The 18,228-nt window shown below is 37.9% G+C and overlaps 1 protein-coding gene across 1 annotated transcript in view; it reads left to right on the forward strand.

Annotated features, from left to right (window-relative positions):
• Nucleotides 1-1,416: 1,416 nt before the first annotated feature.
• The window catches only part of tas1r1 (taste receptor, type 1, member 1), a 31,449-nt gene continuing 14,637 nt past the window's right edge, over nucleotides 1,417-18,228 (forward strand). The window contains exons 1-2 of the mRNA XM_061977017.1: nucleotides 1,417-1,598; nucleotides 5,632-5,941. Of these exons, the coding sequence (XP_061833001.1) occupies nucleotides 1,417-1,598; nucleotides 5,632-5,941 (492 nt within the window). The remainder of the gene's footprint in view (nucleotides 1,599-5,631; nucleotides 5,942-18,228) is intronic.

An 18,228-nucleotide genomic window follows, 5' to 3' on the forward strand; every position in this document is an offset into this window, starting at 1 on the left:
GTGTGTTAGTGCCCAAGACATGGGTAACTTACACATCTGTGAAGACGCCATTTCGTGCATTAATAATAAGGGTGTATTAAAAGTGAGAACATTTACAAGCATGCTTCAACCATGATTGTGGCAATGATTTTTTTTCAAAATTAAGAATTCAACAATGTCTAATGGATAAATACAAACATAGTATACCATTATAATACTTGTATATAATAATACATGATTTGATTCAGAATGAATTATTTCGAAAAAAGTTCTCAGCCTTTTGCTTCTTCCATATGCACCGTACATCTTGAAATATTGATAAGTAGTAAACTGGCACATGTTGAACACATGAGTGAACAAACTTCTCACGATGACACGGAGACGAAGTGGAATAAATAAACTCTGCTTCTTCCTACTCCTGGTGAATTGTAAAACTTTAAACATGCAATGCACTTTATAGTAGCCTTGGATGCATCTTCTAAAATAAACTAAATCATTAAGATTACCTTTTCAACACCATATATTGTTTCTCAAACTGCCTCACATTGATTCATTGTTGAGTTCCCTTTCTTCCTTCCATAGGTTTATTCCATATGATACAACTTGTTATTAGTATGTTTTCCTATGTATTCTCCTGTCTTAATGAAAAACTTGGTTTTGTTTACTTTATGCATGATTTTAGCAGTTTCAAAATGGACCCGACTGGTAAATTTTTTTATTTTTTTTTAATGGCTCATTTATGTGGTTTTAGTGTTTTTAAGCCAGCCTATTTAGTGAGCAAATGTTTTACGATTTAATTAATATTTGTTATGATTCAGATTTTGGTTTGGACAAATTAGTGTGTTAAGTTATTAAAACAGAGTGAGGAGAAAAAAAAATTCCAACCATCAAAAGTGAACCCAAAATGTTTTTTTTAATGTGTTACAGTTTACTTGGAATTGCAACAGCACGCAAAGTGCAAATCCTATCCATCAATTCATGCCATTAGAAACAGTTTGCATGCACATTTGCATACTTGATGGTGTGGTTATAACGTAATGGATGAAAAGAAAAAAATTGTGGCATGAGGGACAGGTGGGAGTCAAATTGTTTATCCAAACAAAAAGCATATTCGAAAGGGGAAGCTTCATCTATCAACCGCAATGCAAAAATTTTTATCATTTGAATCATTGTATTGAATTGAAAACACTAAGATAATAATTTCAAGTAGACATACAACATGTAAATAATCAATGTAAAGCTGCTTTTCAGTGGACAGAAATGACATTTTCACCCTGTTATTATGTGAAATGTTTTCTTCCACATGGAAAACAAAGTCACGCAAACAAATGAGACATGCAAATGTACGTCACTTGCAACCTTTAAAATCTACACTCCTCGTATGTTTCATGAGTGGAGTGGAACTTGCCCAGCAGTCTTGTGTGTACTGCTGGAGACATGACAACTCTGTATTTGTTCTTCTGTGGCTTGGTGCTGCATGTGTCTGATGGACAACTGGACTATATCTCCCAGGGAGAAGGATTACATCTGCAAGGGGACTTCTCCATAGCTGGGCTTTTCCCTCTTCACTACACCAATGGGCCAAGTGTCGGTTTGCCTGCTTTAGGTCCATGTAATATGTAAGTTTTGTAAACAACAACATCCCCAGATCAGATGCATATTTTATAAAAACTCATTTTAATTTAATTTAATTTAATTTAATTTAATTTAATTTTATTTTATTTTATTTTATTTTGATTTGGGGGCGATTTCAAATGTGGAATTCAAATTGTTGCAAAATCTGGATCAGCCGTTTGTAACCCACTACTACTCCTACACTACTAATATTACATTGTTAATTTTATTTTATTTGTATATCTTTGAGGATCCCAAATTTTAAAGGGGAACTGCAATTTTTTGGAATTTTGCCTATTGTTCACAATCATTATGAAATACATGACGACTAGGGATGTCCGATAATGGCTTTTTGCCGATATCCGATATTCCAATATTGTCCAACTCTTTAATTACCGATACCAATATCAACCAATACCGATATATACAGTCGTGGAAATAACACATTATTATGCCTAATTTGGACAACCAGGTATGGTGATGATAAGGTCCTTTTTTTTTTAAAATTAATAAAATAAAATAAGATAAATAAATTAAAAACATTTTCTTGAATAAAAAAGAAAGTAAAACAATATAAAAACAGTTACCTAGAAAGTAGTAATTAATGAAAATGAGTAAAATTAACTGTTAAAGGTTAGTACTATTAGTGGACCAGCAGCACGCACAATCATGTGTGCTTACGGACGGTATCCCTTGCAGATTGTATTGATATATATTGATATATATAATGTATAGGGATGTCCGATAATGGCTTTTTGCCGATATCCGATATTCCGATATTGTCCAACTCTTTAATTACCGATACCGATATCAACCGATACCGATATCAACCGATATATACAGTCATGGAATTAACACATAATTATGCCTAATTTGGACAACCAGGTATGGTGAAGATAAGGTACTTTTAAAAAAAATTAATAAAATAAAATAAGATAAATAAATTAAAAACATTTTCTTGAATAAAAAAGAAAGTAAAACAATATAAAAACAGTTACATAGAAACTAGTAATTAATGAAAATTAGTAAAATCAACTGTTAGAGGTTAGTACTATTAGTGGACCAGCAGCACGCACAATCATGTGTGCTTACGGACTGTATCCCTTGCAGACTGTATTGATATATATTGATATATAATGTAGGAACCAGAATATTAATAACAGAAAGAAACAACCCTTTTGTGTGAATGAGTGTGAATGAGTGTAAATGGGGGAGGAATGTTTTTTGGGTTGGTGCACTAATTGTAAGTGTATCTTGTGTTTTTTATGTTGATTTAATAAAAAAAACAAAAAAAACGATGCCGATAATTTCCGATATTACATTTTAAAGCATTTATCGGTCGATAATATCGGCAGGCCGATATTATCGGACATCTCTAATAATGTGGGAACCAGAATATTAATAACAGAAAGAAACAACCCTTTTGTGTGAATGAGTGTGAATGGGATAGGGAGTTTTTTTTGGGTTGGTGCACTAATTGTAAGTGTATCTTGTGTTTTTTATGTTGATTTAATAAAAAAAAAAGAAAAAAAAAGAAAAAACGATACCGATAATAAAAAAAACGATACCGATAATTTCGGATATTACATTTTAAAGCATTTATCGGACATCTCTAATGACGACGGATGTATTTAAAAAAAAAAAAAGCATTCTAAATAGTAAATAAATGCGATCAAAAGTCCGCTTACAATTAAGTCTATGGGAGCTGCTCTATTCTGCCTATAAAGCCCTTAAAAAACATCCAAACACCACTATTACGTTTTTATGTACATGCTGTAAGCATATAGGTAATGTAGTAACAAGCACATTTATAACAACATTTAATATTTACGTATTCTAATTTAAGCATTCATTTTAAAAATGCATCACGACATTTGCTCTTTTCTTTCATCAACATCACTGATTATTACTCACTGCAGACTTTGTGAGAGCCAAAAAACGTAATAAAACATCACTTACTGTACAATGTCTGCTGTCATTAGGATGTCGACTGCTAGGATGTTCATATATTCCCATTCAGAAGAAGGATGATTCATAATCAAGCGTCTTTTTGTGTAGTTCTCGCCATTTTCGGGTCTAAAGTGGTTGCCAAAGTGTACCAACATGTCGGCTTACATCCTCGTCTTTCTACTATCAAGGTGAGAGGCATGAATTTTGATCAACTATAAACTTCCACGAGCAGGGAAGCGAGGAAACAGGTTAACACTCGATGACGTAAACATATGCACACAAACTAGTGATCACGGCGTCGCTATAAATACTTTGTCTGCATTAGCGCTTATGACTAATATTTGGTTAATATTCAAGTCACAAAATTTAAACGGAGTATTGGTAGCCGTTTTTGGATGTTTTTTTATTGGGTTTTATGGGCGGGATAGAGGACCTCCCATTGGCTCCGCTGAAAGCGGACTTCTATTTATGTTTATTTACGGGTTGGAATTCAATCGTCATGTCTTTCATAATGTTTATAGTGGTTAGAGTGTCCGCCCTAAGATCGGTAGGTTGTGAGTTCAAACCCCGGCCGAGTCATACCAAAGACTATAAAAATGGGACCAGTTACCTCCCTGCTTGGCACTCAGCATCAAGGGTTGGAATTGGGTTTTAAATCACCAAAATTATTCCCGGGCACGGCCACTGCTGCTGCCCACTGCTCCCCTCACCTCCCAGGGGGTGAACAAGGGTGATGGGTCAAATGCAGAGGAAAAATGTCACCACACCTAGTGTGTGTGTGACAATCATTGGTATTTTACTTTATAATTGCTTAATTTCATAATGTTTAGGCAAAAAGGTTAAATTCAAATCGTTGCAAAATCTGGATCAGTCGATTATAAACCACTACTGCTACTGTACTACTAACAAACATTGTGTAATTATTTCAACTTTAATTAATTTAAATTTGAAGTATTATTTAACTGTTTACTATTTTTAATGCTCCGTATATAATCTAATAAATCCCACATAGGTCAAACATACTGTGGCGATTGTTTGTGTTATATTTAATGTGCCAAGTGCCGTTTTGCCTGCTTAGGGCCAATGCAATAAGTACGTTTATTTTAATTTAAGTAGCAACATCCACAAGTCAGATGCATATTTTACTAAAACTAGTATTTTTTTTTTTAAAATTTTTATATCTTTGGGGATTTGAAATGTTAAAATCTAATTGTTGCAAAAACTGGATTAGTTGATTATTACCAACTACGGCTCCTACACTACTAACAGACATTGTGTAATAATTTGAGCTTTAATTAATTTAATTTAATGGATTTTATTTCATTGTTCGTTCTTTTTAATGCTCCCGTGTATATATATATATATATATATATATATATATATATATATATATATATATATATATATATATATATATATATATATATATATAATAAATCCCACATAGGTCTGTACAGGATTGTTTATTTTAGATTTAGTGAGCCATTGATTGATTGATTGAGACTTTTATTAGTAGATTGCACAGTACAGTACATATTCCGTACAATTGACCACTAAATGGTAACACCCGAATAAGGTTTTCAACTTGTTTAAGTCGGGGTCCACGTTAATCAATTCATGGTACAGATATATACTATCAGCATAATACAGTCATCACACAAGTTAATCATCAGAATATATACATTTAATTATTTACATTAATCCGGGATGTGGAGGGGGTTGGGGCGGGGGGGTTAGGTTTGGTTGATATCAGCACTTCAGTCATCAACAATTGCATCATCTGAGAAATGGACATTGAAACAGTGTAGGTCTGACTTCGTAGGATATGTACAGTGAGCAGTGAACTAGCCAAGTGCTGGTGTGCCTGCTTTTGGTCCATGCCATGAGTAAGTTTATTTGAATTTAATTAACAACATCCACAAATCAGATACATATTTCATTTGATTTGATTCTTTGGGGATTTCAAATGTTGAATTCAAAATGTATCAAAATCTCTATCAGCTGTTTGTAAACCACCACTACTTCGACACTACTAATGGTGCATTGTTAATTTAATTTAATTCTATTTAATTTGTGATTTGATTTTAGAGGCCGACTCAACAAGCATGGCTTCCATATGATGCAAGCCATGAGATTTGCGGTGGAAGAAGTCAACAACAAGAGTGGAGTCCTGAACTCCCTCCTACCAGGGGTCACACTGGGCTACCAGATGTATGACATATGTTCAGTACCAGCCAGTGTACTGGCCACACTGGACATCCTGGAGGAACAGTACCAAGGCTCCACTGCATCTAGGATGGCGACACAGAAGACGGAAACTGTTGCTGTGATTGGACCGGACAGCAGCAGCAAATCTTTCACTCCAGCTGCTCTGCTGGGCGCTTATCTCATACCACAAGTAAGTCAAAATGTTGAGTACAGCAGTGTTTTTCAACCTTTTTTGAGCCAAGGCACATTTTTTGCGTTGAAAAAATCCGGAGGCACACCACCAGCAGAAATCGTTAAAAAACGAAACTCAGTTGACAGTAAAAAGTTGTTGTCGCAATTGTCGGATATGAATTCAAACCATAACCATAACCAACCATGCATCACTATAGCACTTGTCTCAAAGTAGGTCTACTGTCACGACCTGTCACATCCCGCCGTGACTTATTTTGAGTTTTTCGGTGTGTGTGGTGTTTTAGTTCTTCTCTTGCGCTCCTATTTTGGTGTTGATTGTCATGTCATGCACGGATGTACTTTGTGGACGCCATCTGCTCCACACGCAGTAAGTCTTTGCTGTCGTCCAGCATTCTGTTTTTGTTTACTTTGTCGCCAGTTCAGTTTTAGTTTCGTTCTGCATAGCTTTCCCTAAGCTTCAATGCCTTTTCTTAGGGGCACTCATCTTTTGTTTATTTTTGGTTTAAGCATTAGATACCTTTTTACCTGCACACTGCCTCCCTATGTTTCCGACATCTACAAAGCAATTAGCTACCGGCTGCCACCATATGAAAGAGTATTACACGGTTACTCCGCCGAGCTCTAGGCAGCACCGACACTCAACAACAACACATAATTTGCAGACTATAATTACCGTATTTTTTGGAGTATAAATCGCTCCGGAGTATAAGTTGCACCGGCCGAAAATGCATAATAAAGAAGGAAAAAAAACATATATAAGTCGCACTGGAGCATAAGTCGCATTTTTGGGGGGAAATTTATTTGATAAAACCCAACACCAAGAATAGACATTTGAAAGGCAATTTAAAATAAATAAAGAATAGTGAACAACAGGCTGAATAAGTGTACGTTATATGAGGCATAAATAACCAACTGAGAACGTGCCTGGTATGTTAACGTAACATATTATGGTAAGAGTCATTCAAATAACTATAACATATAAAACATGCTATACGTTTACCAAACAATCTGTCACTCCTAATCGCTAAATCCGATGAAATCTTATACGTCTAGTCTCTTACGTGAATGAGCTAAATAATATTATTTTATATTTTACGGTAATGTGTTAATAATTTCACATATAAGTCGCACCCCCGGCCAAACTATGAAAAAAACTGCGACTTATAGTCCGAAAAATACGGTACTGGTTTGCAAAAAATATTTTTAACCCAAATAGGTGAAATTAGATAATTACCCACGGCACATCAGACTGTGTCTCACGGCACACTAGTGTGCCGCGGCACAGTGGTTGAAAAACACTGGAGTACAGTGTAACTATTAAGCCTAAAATCCTATGGAAAATACTCAAGGTCATGAAAAATGATGGTGATTTAAGGAAATTAACTTGAACGTTGCGGTAATTTATGCAAATATTCTGCTCTATATACAAACCCAATGTATGCATGCACATTCATACACACTTGTGTCTTAATAAATTGGATTATTGTGCAAAAGTGAATTGATTTCATTTGCAATCTTGAAATGCCTCCAGAAACAAACATCTTGCATACAGATTCAAAAAACGGGTTATAAATGTGGCCGCATGGAGCAAAATGTACGCAAAATCTACACCAAAGCATATCCAATACATATTATCAGACCACCGAGGGGCCACTCAAATAATAATAATAATAATAATAATGGATTAGATTTATATAGCGCTTTTCTAGACACTCAAAGCACTTCACAGAGAAGTGAGAACCCATCATTCATTCACACCTGGTGGTGGTAAGCTACTTTCATAGCCACAGCTGCCCTGGGGTAGACTGACGGACGCGTGGCTGCAAGTTTGTGCCTACGGCCCCTCCAACCACCACCTATCATTCATCATTCATTCACCAGTGTGAGCGGCACCGGGGGCAAGGGTGAAATGTCCTGCCCAAGGACACAATGGCAGCGATTTGGATGGTAAGAGGCGGGGAGCGAACCCACAACTCGCAGGTTTCTGGCACGGCCGCTCTACCCACTACGCCATGCCACCCCAATATTTACACTCAATTAGTAATACTACTCTTGATTTTAATCATATTCAATAATTCTTTGTAACCCACTTATACAGTTTACAACCTTGTCAAATTATATGATACCATGTGGTAATCACAAATATTATGATTCATTTAACACATAAACCTTAGGCTTAGGTCAGGCTGATTAGAAAAACAAGTATCAACCAAATATACTGCTTAAGGAGGGACTCTTAAATAACTGACAAAAAATAAATTTACATACAATTAGTTTGTGCTAAAATAAATAAACTAGATTGGTGATAGATATGCGTTAAAATGTAATATCGGAAATTATCGGTATCGTTTTTTTTATTATCGGTATCTTTTTTTTTTTTTTTTCATTTTTTTTTTTTTGAATTAAATCAACATAAAAAACACAAGATACACTTACAATTAGTGCACCAACCCAAAAAACCTCCCTCCCCCATTTACACTCATTCACACAAAAGGGTTGTTTCTTTCTGTTATTAATATTCTGGTTCCTACATTATATATCAATATATATCAATACAGTCTGCAAGGGATACAGTCCGTAAGCACACATGATTGTGCGTGCTGCTGGTCCACTAATAGTACTAACCTTTAACAGTTAATTTTGCTCATTTTCATTAATTACTAGTTTCTATGTAACTGTTTTTATATTGTTTTACATTCTTTTTTATTCAAGAAAATATTTTTAATTTATTTATCTTATTTTATTAATTTTTTTAAAAAGTACCTTATCTTCACCATACGTGGTTGTCCAATTTAGGCATAATAATGTGTTAATTCCACGACTGTATATATCGGTTGATATCGGTATCGGTTGATATCGGTATTGGTAATTAAAGAGTTGGACAATATTGGAATATCGGATATCAGCAAAAAGCCATTATCGGACATCCCTAGTGATAAATAATACTAAATATGTTTATATTTAAATTGTCAATAAAATTAACTCACTACTTCAGTCAAAATTTCTGCGCTTCAGAAACGTCTCTATGAATTTAGCTCCAGACTTCCATCCATCCATTTTCTACCGTTAGTCCCTTTTGGGGTCGCGGGGGGGTGCTGGAGCCTATCTCAGCTGCATTCGGGCGGAAGGTCGGGTACACCCTGGACAAGTCGCCACCTCATCGCAGGGCCAACACAGATAGACAGACAACATTCACACTCACATTCACACACTAGGGACCATTTAGTGTTGCCAATCAACTTATCCCTAGGTGCATGTCTTTGAGATTATTATTACTGCCACAAGTGGTGGAAAAGTGTATTACAACTGCAGCCCATTCGGACCACACTTGATAAACAGACATTTTCGGTGGCCCTCTAAGGCAGTCAGGCACGTGCACACATAGGGCCCTATGGGTGCTTGAGCCCCTGCCCTTTTTTGCCTCGTCTTAAAAAGTGCCCTCTGCCTGTGTGTGTGTGTGTTTTTTTTTGTTTTGTTTTTTTCTTTAAACAACATTAATAAATTCCTGTCAGGGATGTAAAAAAAACCAGCGGTACAAAAACTCCACGTTTTCTTGTAATACCGGGTTGTTTGAGCCTGCCGCTTCCGCCAGAGAGAGAGAGAGAGAGGGCGAGTGAGTAAGTAAGTGAGTAAGTGAGAGGAGAGAGAGCCAACTGCGCCCCTGAGGAGACGTGACAGTGGAGCAACTTGAACCTGTGAGTTATGGTCTAGTCGCCGTCGACTTATTCAGCATCTAATATGGGTAATATTTCAGAAAAACGCTGTATTATTCTATTATCAATGTCTCAGCTTCTGTTTTTGCCGGACGTCGGAGCACGGCGCATCAATTGAGCACGGCACATCAATTCCGCACAGAGCAGAGCGGATCGTGCGGGTCAGGAAGTAGTGTACAAAATACAAAATAAAACACCGGGTTAATTTTAAAAATAAAATGCACTGTGTTTACGGCGGATCACATTTCTCTCACAGTAGAGGTTTAAATATAAAGTTTATTGTGACTTTGCTATTACTGTGTGGGTTAACAAAATAATAATAATAATAATGATAATAATGATAATAATGATAATAATGATAATAATGATAATAATAACAATAACAATAAGAAGAATGATGATAATGATAATAATGATATAAATAATAATAATTATTATTATTAATAATAATAATTTCAGCATTCTGGGGATATAAGATGTAGGTTATCTGTTAGGAATATTACCATCTGTATTTAAACTTGATTCATGTTGATTATGCCTGCAGCACAATGCCAAAAAAAGAAAGGATACAGAAAAGGAAGGAGAAGGAACGCCAGGAAGCAGCTAAGGGTAGCAGACCTCTTAATGCATGGCTAAAACCAAGTACTAGCACCAGAATTCAAGAAAGACCACAGACCTCAGAAAGTGTCACACCTGAGAGAGGGGCAGAGACCTTAGAAGGAACACCTGAGAGAGAGGAGGAGGAGAGTGTAGAAGCAACACCTGAGAGAAAAGAGGCTTTAGATGCAACTCCTGACACAGAGGAAGCCATAGAAATCCCGGTAAATGTTGGGGAGGAAGAATCCACAGGAAGGGAGGCAGATGATACTACTGCAGAGGAAGCCATAGATGAGGGGGACGTTGAAGGAGCTACAAGTGATGTAGGAGAAGAGGTCTTATCAAATATCGCACCGTTAAAGTATCCTACAGATCCTGCCCACCAACAAGCTTTTGATCTAAAATGTAATGCCAGCTATGTCAAAATGTGTGTTGATAGAGGACCATGTCAACCTGTACTTAGATGTCCCAAAAATGCAGATGGACGATCATTTCAAAGAAACTGGTATAACACTAGGCCGTGGTTGGAATACTCACCAGACAAGGATGGTGTGTTCTGCTTCAGCTGTCGTTTTTTTCTTAATGAAGAAAAGTACAGCAAGTCTGCTTGGAGAGTGGCTATATTTAACTACTACTAACTATATTTATTTTTGTATTTTTTTTCTAAGTTCATGTTGCACTGTTCAATGTTCAATATTAAAGTGCTTATCTTTAACAATAAATAGCCTAATAATAAACCAGTGTTTTGACGCTTTTCATGTCTTCCAAGCCTATAAACATTATGACAATAATTTGTTGACACAAAAGAAATGGTAATCACTTTTACCTACAAAGGACACACAGCTAAGTAGTTAGCTTCCTATTAGCAAATTTAATTTTACATGAATTTCCATATTGTGTAAAGCAGTGGTCCCCAACCACTGGTCCACGGACCAATTCCGGGCCGCAGAAGAAAAAAAAAGAAGTTTTTTTTATTTTTATTTTTATTTTTTTTAATCAAATCAACATAAAAACACAATATATAGACTATATATCAATGTATACCAATACAGTCTGCAGGGATACAATCCGTAAGCACACATGATTGTATTTCTTTATAAAAAAATAAAATAATAATAATCACCCCTCCCCCGGTCCGCGGGACAAATTTTCAAGCGTTGACCGGTCCGCAGCTACAAAAAGGTTGGGGACCACTGGTGTAAAGGACCCAAAAAAAAAGGCCTGCCCTTTTGTGACTTTGAGCCCCTGCCCCTCTATAATCATGTGCACGTCCCTGAAGGCAGTGGTTCTCAACCTTTTTTCAGTGATGTACCACCTGTGAAAATGTTTTTAATTCAAGTACCCCCTAATCAAAGCAAAGCATTTTTGGTTGAAAAAAAGAGATAAAGAAGTAAAATACAGCACTATGTCATCAGTTTCTGATTTATTAAATTGTATAACAGTGCAAAATATTGCTCATTTGTAGTGGTCTTTCTTGAACTATTTGGAAAAAAAGATATAAAAATAATTAAAAACTTGTTGAAAAATAAACAAGTGATTCAATTATAAATAAAGATTTCTGCACATAGAAGTAATCATCAACTTAAAGTGCCCTTTTTGGGGATTGTAATAGAGATCCATCTGGATTCATGAACTTAATTCTAAACATTTCTTCACAAAAAAAGAAATCTTTAACATCAATATTTATGGAACATGTCCACAAAAAATCTAGCTGTCAACACTGAATATTGCATTGTTGCAATGTTGCATTGTAATGAATGGAATAGCCTACTTGATTCTCCCCGTGATTGCACCTAGGGATAAGTTGATTGGCAACACTAAATGGTCCCTAGTGTGTGAATGTGAGTGTGAATGTTGTCTGTCTATCTGTGTTGGCCCTGCGATGAGGTGGCGACTTTTCCAGGGTGTACCCCGCCTTCCGCCCGATTGTAGCTGAGATAGGCTCCAGCGCCCCCCGCGACCCCAAAGGGAATAAGCGGTAGAAAATGGATGGATGGATGGATTTGATGTTCAGTTTATGATTTTACATTCATATTTTGTAGAAGTATTATTCAATAAATATATTTATAAAGGATTTTTGAATTGTTGCTATTTTTACAATATTTAAAAAAAAATCTCACGTACCCCTTGGCATACCTTCAAGTACCCCCAGGGGTACGCGTACCCCCATTTGAGAACCACTGCTCTAAGGGGCGCTCACGGCCTATCTAGACCACATGTATCAAACTCAAGGCCCGGGGGCTAGATTTGGCCTGCCACATCGCCAAAAAAAATGAGTTCTTTCAATTTTGACAGAAAAATTGCACAAACTTTGATGTTACCTGATCATGCAAACAACATTACCGGTATGTTACATTATTCCAAACATTTTTTGTTAAAAAAAAAAAAAAAAAAATTTAATATCTGCTAGTCATCCTGATTTATGATTTCAAAGTAAGTCATCCATCAATTCAGTACGTTAAAAATGCATCAACTGCATAGGCAATTGTGTAATAATATAAGTTGATTATACATTAAAATGTGTGTGTATATACAGTACAGGCCATACGTTTAGACACACCTTCTCATTTCAATGTGTTTTCTTCATTGTCATGACTATTTACATTGTAGATTGTCACTGAAGGCATCAAAACTATGACACCTGTGAAATGAATACCCTTTCAGGTGACTACCTCCTGAAGCTCATCGAGAGAATGCCAGGAGTGTGCAAAGCAGTAATCAGAGCAAAGAGTGGCTATTTGGAAGAAACTAGAATATAAAACATGTTTTCACCTATTTAAATTTTGATGCCTTCAGTGACAATCTACAATGTAAATAATCATCAATAATCAATCAACACATTGAATGAGAACTATTGATATACATCAATCAATGTTTATTTATATAGCCCTAAATCACAAGTGTCTCAAAGGGCTGCACAAGCCACAACGATCGGTACAGAGCCCACATAGGGGCAAGGAAAAACTCACCCCAGTGGGACGTCGATGTGAATGACTATGAGAAACCTTGGAGGACCGCATATGTGGGTAACCCCCCCCCCGCCCCTCTAGGGGAGACCGAATGCAATGGATGTCGAGTGGGTCTGACATAATATTGTGAGAGTCCAGTCCATAGTGGATCCAACATAATAGTAAGAGTCCAGTCCATAGTGGGGCCAGCAGGAAACCATCCCGAGCGGAGACGGGTCAGCAGCGCAGAGATGTTCCCAACCGATGCACAGGCGAGCGGTCCACCCCGGGTCCCGACTCTGGACAGCCAGCACTTCATCCATGGCCACTGGACCTGTGCCCCCCCTCCACAAGGGAGAGGGGAGCAGAGGAGAAAAGAAAAGAAACGGCAGATCAACTGGTCTAAAAGGGGGGTCTATTTAAAGGCTAGAGTATACAAATGAGTTTTAAGATGGGACTTTAATGCTTCTACTGAGGTAGCATCTCTAACTGTTACCGGGAGGGCATTCCATAGTACTGGAGCCCGAATAGAAAACGCTTTATAGCCCGCAGACTTTTTTTGGGCTCTGGGAATCACTAATAAGCCGGAGTTCTTTGAATATATATATATATATATATATATATATATATATATACTGCCATCATGGAAAGAAAAAAAATGTAAAATCATAAACGGCTGCAAAAGACACACTGGCTGAGGCTCGCAGTAATCCCGCCTCCTGCACCCCCGCCATAGAATGCACCCCCTGACGGGAGTGTCGTATCAACTAAAGCCCACACTTAAACTTTCCACGTGCAAGATTGAATCTATTTTAAAAAGTTATTTCATAAGAAGCCAAAAAGTGCAAAAACAATAATGTTCGTGTTGGAGGAGTTGTGAATGACTGCAGGGCCACAACATTAGGTACACCTGCACACTGCAGGTGTACCTAATTCACAACTCCTCCAACACGAACATTATTGTTTTTGCACTTTTTGGCTTCTTATTAAATAACTTTTGTAACCTATTTTTATGGGCTTTCCTCTTTGTGATGTTAAGTTCCTGTTATGCGCTGTTATACAGTATATGCCTTGAGCTCTTATTTTGAAGGCGCTAAGAGTGGAAGTGATGACACGTTGGAGTGGCGCGGAGGTTTTTGAAAGAAGGTAAATAAAGTGGTCCTCGTGTAAACTGGAGCCTCAGTGTTTGTTATTTTGTAGTTTCATACAGTATAGGCGACATTTATAAACCCTCGGTTACACTTTTTTAAATAGATTCAATCTTGCACGTGGAAAGTTTATGTGAGGGCTTTAGTTGATATAACACTCCCGTCAGGGGGTGCAATCTACGGCGGGGGTGCATTAATCCAGCACAACAGCGGTGCATGGACTTCATTTATAAGTAAAGGTAAGACCATAATAACGTTTTTTTTTAATTAAATGTGCTTTTCAGTTTGTATGTGTAAAATTAAAGTTAAATTAAAGTATTAATGATTGTCACACACACACTAGGTGTAATGAAATTTGTCCTCTGCATTTGACTCATCCCCTTGTTCACCCCCTGGGAGGTGAGGGGAGCAGTGGGCAGCAGCGGCGCCGCGCCCGGGAATAATTTTTGGTGATTTAACCCCCAATTCCAACCCTTGATGCTGAGTGCCAAGCAGGGAAGAATGCTGGTATGAGCTTTTAAACATAACCCGTTAACTGCTGCCAATCAAATGGTGAATAAGATACTCTTTAGGGTTCATATGTTTGTAAATCTGACTGTGATGAAGTCAGTGCCTCACCAGCCATCAACCTCACCGCACGTCACTGATATATATATATATATATATATATATATATATATATATATATATATATATATATATATATATATATATATATATATATATATATATATATATATATATATATATATATATATATATATGTATGTGTGGGAAAAAAAATCACAAGACTATTTCATCTCTACAGGCCTGTTTCATGAGGGAGTTCCCTCAATCATCAGGAGATTTTAATGGGAGCATTCACATACCATGGTTTATATAGGGCACAGAGTGGGTGGGTACAGGCTGGCATAGGGGCGTGGTGATTGGCTCATGTGTTACCTAGGAGGTGTTTCCGTCTGTGGCGGCATGCTGTTACAATTTCGCTGCGCTTGTTGAGGGATGACAGGTCTGGACGGTAAATAATAAACAGTTTCTCTTTCAAGCATAGGTTGCATCTTTTATTACCACTATTGTAAGGTGTGCTGGATGCAAGAATTTGCCATGTTATTGAATATTCAACATTATTGTCTTTGAGGTCCCAAATGTGTTTGCTGAGTTCTGTGGTATTCCGCAGGTTTTGGTTCCTGAAAGAAGCCTTGTGATTGTTCCATCTGGTTTTGAACTCTCCCTCGGTTAATCCTACATATGTGTCGGATGTGTTCATGTCCTTGCGTGTTACCTTAGATTGGTAGACAACTGATGTTTGTAAGCACCCCCCGTTGAGAAGGCAATCAGGTTTCTTTCGGCAGTTGCAGCCTTTGTTGGTTTTGGAGTCGCTCTGTCCGGGGGCCGACGGCTCATTTGCAATTGTTTTGTTGTGGTTTGAGATAATTTGTCGTATATTGTTCATACAGCTGTAGCTCAATTTAATGTTGTTCTTGTTGAATACTTTTCTTAGGGTGTTGTCTTTGGGAAAGTGTTTGTCAATCAGATTGAGGAATTTGTGTCCAATGTTAGTTGAGACGTTTTTGCTGTATGGGGGGTTGTACCAGATGATGTCGTTTCGTTTTCTGTTCTTTTTTGGTTGGTTTCCTGGCGTGGGTTCATAGGTGAGGGTGAAATTGTATCCGCTTTCATCAAGGGCTTTTTGGTACGGGGGGGTTGCTTGGTCAAATTCAGCTTTGCTAGATGACAGCATCGATAGCCTTTTATTAATTCCGGTAGGTATTCTTTTCGTGGTGGTGGGTGGGTGGTTGCTGTCATGGTGCACGTATTGGAGTGTTGTGTTGGGTTTCGTGAATGGTTGGTAGCTGTTATTTCTCAGGTTGAAAGTGACGTCAAGGAAGTTGACGGTTTGTTGGCTTCAATCGTGATCCGTAGGCCGTTCTCTTTGAAAATTTGGCATATGCGCTTCTTGGTATTCTCGCTGCTCCTTGGCGAGGCGCGACACACTGCCAGTCCGTCATCACGGTAAATACCAAGGTTCAGATTGAGGCTAGCGAGCTGGGAGAGGAGGAAACTCCCAACGAGTTCACACGTTTCTGCTCCGTCAAAACTTCCCATAGTGACGTCAAATGTTGCATTGTTCTTTTTTTGCCATGGTGTACTGTTGTGGATGAGGATGGAGTTTTTTGCGTGGATGATGATGTTTCTTTCGTTGCCTGTGATTGAGTCGTAGTCTGAGGCGAAGTCTAGTGCTTGAGTCAGTAGGTCTTGCGTGATGGAAGGGTAAAATTCTTCGATATCAAAGGAGACAAAGTTGTGCTGTTGTTTGTCTTGGATGTTGTTGAACCATTTGATTACTGCTGCTGTATTTCTCCACTGGTTGAGTGGTGTTTTGTCCTTGATTTTTGTGTTGACTCTGTCCAGGATTATTTTGCTGATTTTTCCTATTTCAGATTTAGTTGGGTTTATTAGTCGGCATGTTGGGTTATTTGCGAAGTTGGGTTTGTGGTCCTTCAATGTGATGAAGGCTTCCTTGTTGGCTGTGGCGTCCACCCTGTCCTCAATGTCCAGTTCAGCCGCGATCCTTTTATTTTCCAGGTGGATGTTCTGTAAGGTGTTGGGTTGTGCTTTTTTGTATGATTTGGTGATGCTTCTGTCCAGTAAGGTGTGATGTTCTGGTATGTCCATTCTGTAGAAGTTTGTGGTTTTATCGGCAGCTATGATGAGGTTGTTTACTTTCTTGATGCGCTCCTTGTCATTTTTCAGCTTGGTGAGGAGTGGGTTGCGGATTGGCTTGAATTTGACTGATTGTATCATTTTGAGCATGTCGTTCTCAAAATCCTTTAGTTCCTCAACTGTGGGTGGGTTCTTGGTAGATTTGAATCCGTAAGTTTTCTTTTGCGTTCCTTTTGTTTCAGGGTGGAGGAAAAAATGTGCTTTCCACCGCATCCTTCTTAGGAAGTGTTCCGTCTTTTCTATGAGCCTTAGCTTGTAGTCATTCTGCGCGGGTATGGGAATGTTCTTCGTGGAGTAGTCGATGTTGAATTTTTCCATTTCTGATTGTCGTACAGTGCTCAACAAATGTCAATTTGGAGCGGAGTATATGTCTTAATAAGGTTATCCAAAAAATAGTGCTCGATACCGTAGTAGAGCGCAATATATGTATGTGTGGGGAAAAAAAAAATAAAAAAAAATCACAAGACTATTTCATCTCTACAGGCCTGTTTCATGAGGGGGTTCCCTCAATCATCAGGAGATTTTAATGGGAGCATTCACATACCATGGTTTATATAGGGCACAGAGTGGGTGGGTACAGGCTGGCGTAGGGGCGTGGTGATTGGCTCATGTGTTACCTAGGAGGTGTTTCCGTCTGTGGCGGCATGCTGTTACAATTTCGCTGCGCTTGTTGAGGGATGACAGGTCTGGACGGTAAATAATAAACAGTTTCTCTTTCAAGCATAGGTTGCATCTTTTATTACCACTATTGTAAGGTGTGCTGGATGCAAGAATTTGCCATGTTATTGAATATTCAACATTATTGTCTTTGAGGTCCCAAATGTGTTTGCTGAGTTCTGTGGTATTCCGCAGGTTTTGGTTCCTGAAAGAAGCCTTGTTATTGTTCCATCTGGTTTTGAACTCTCCCTCGGTTAATCCTACATATGTGTCGGATGTGTTAATGTCCTTGCGTGTTACCTTAGATTGGTAGACAACTGATGTTTGTAAGCACCCCCGTTGAGAGGGCAATCAGGTTTCTTTCGGCAGTTGCAGCCTTTGTTGGTTTTGGAGTCGCTCTGTCCGGGGGGCGATGGCTCATTTGCAATTGTTTTGTTGTGGTTTGAGATAATTTGTCGTATATTGTTCATACAGCTGTAGCTCAATTTAATGTTGTTC

The sequence above is a fragment of the Nerophis lumbriciformis genome, linkage group LG01, assembly GCF_033978685.3.
Source record: "Nerophis lumbriciformis linkage group LG01, RoL_Nlum_v2.1, whole genome shotgun sequence".
Taxonomy (NCBI): domain Eukaryota; kingdom Metazoa; phylum Chordata; class Actinopteri; order Syngnathiformes; family Syngnathidae; genus Nerophis; species Nerophis lumbriciformis.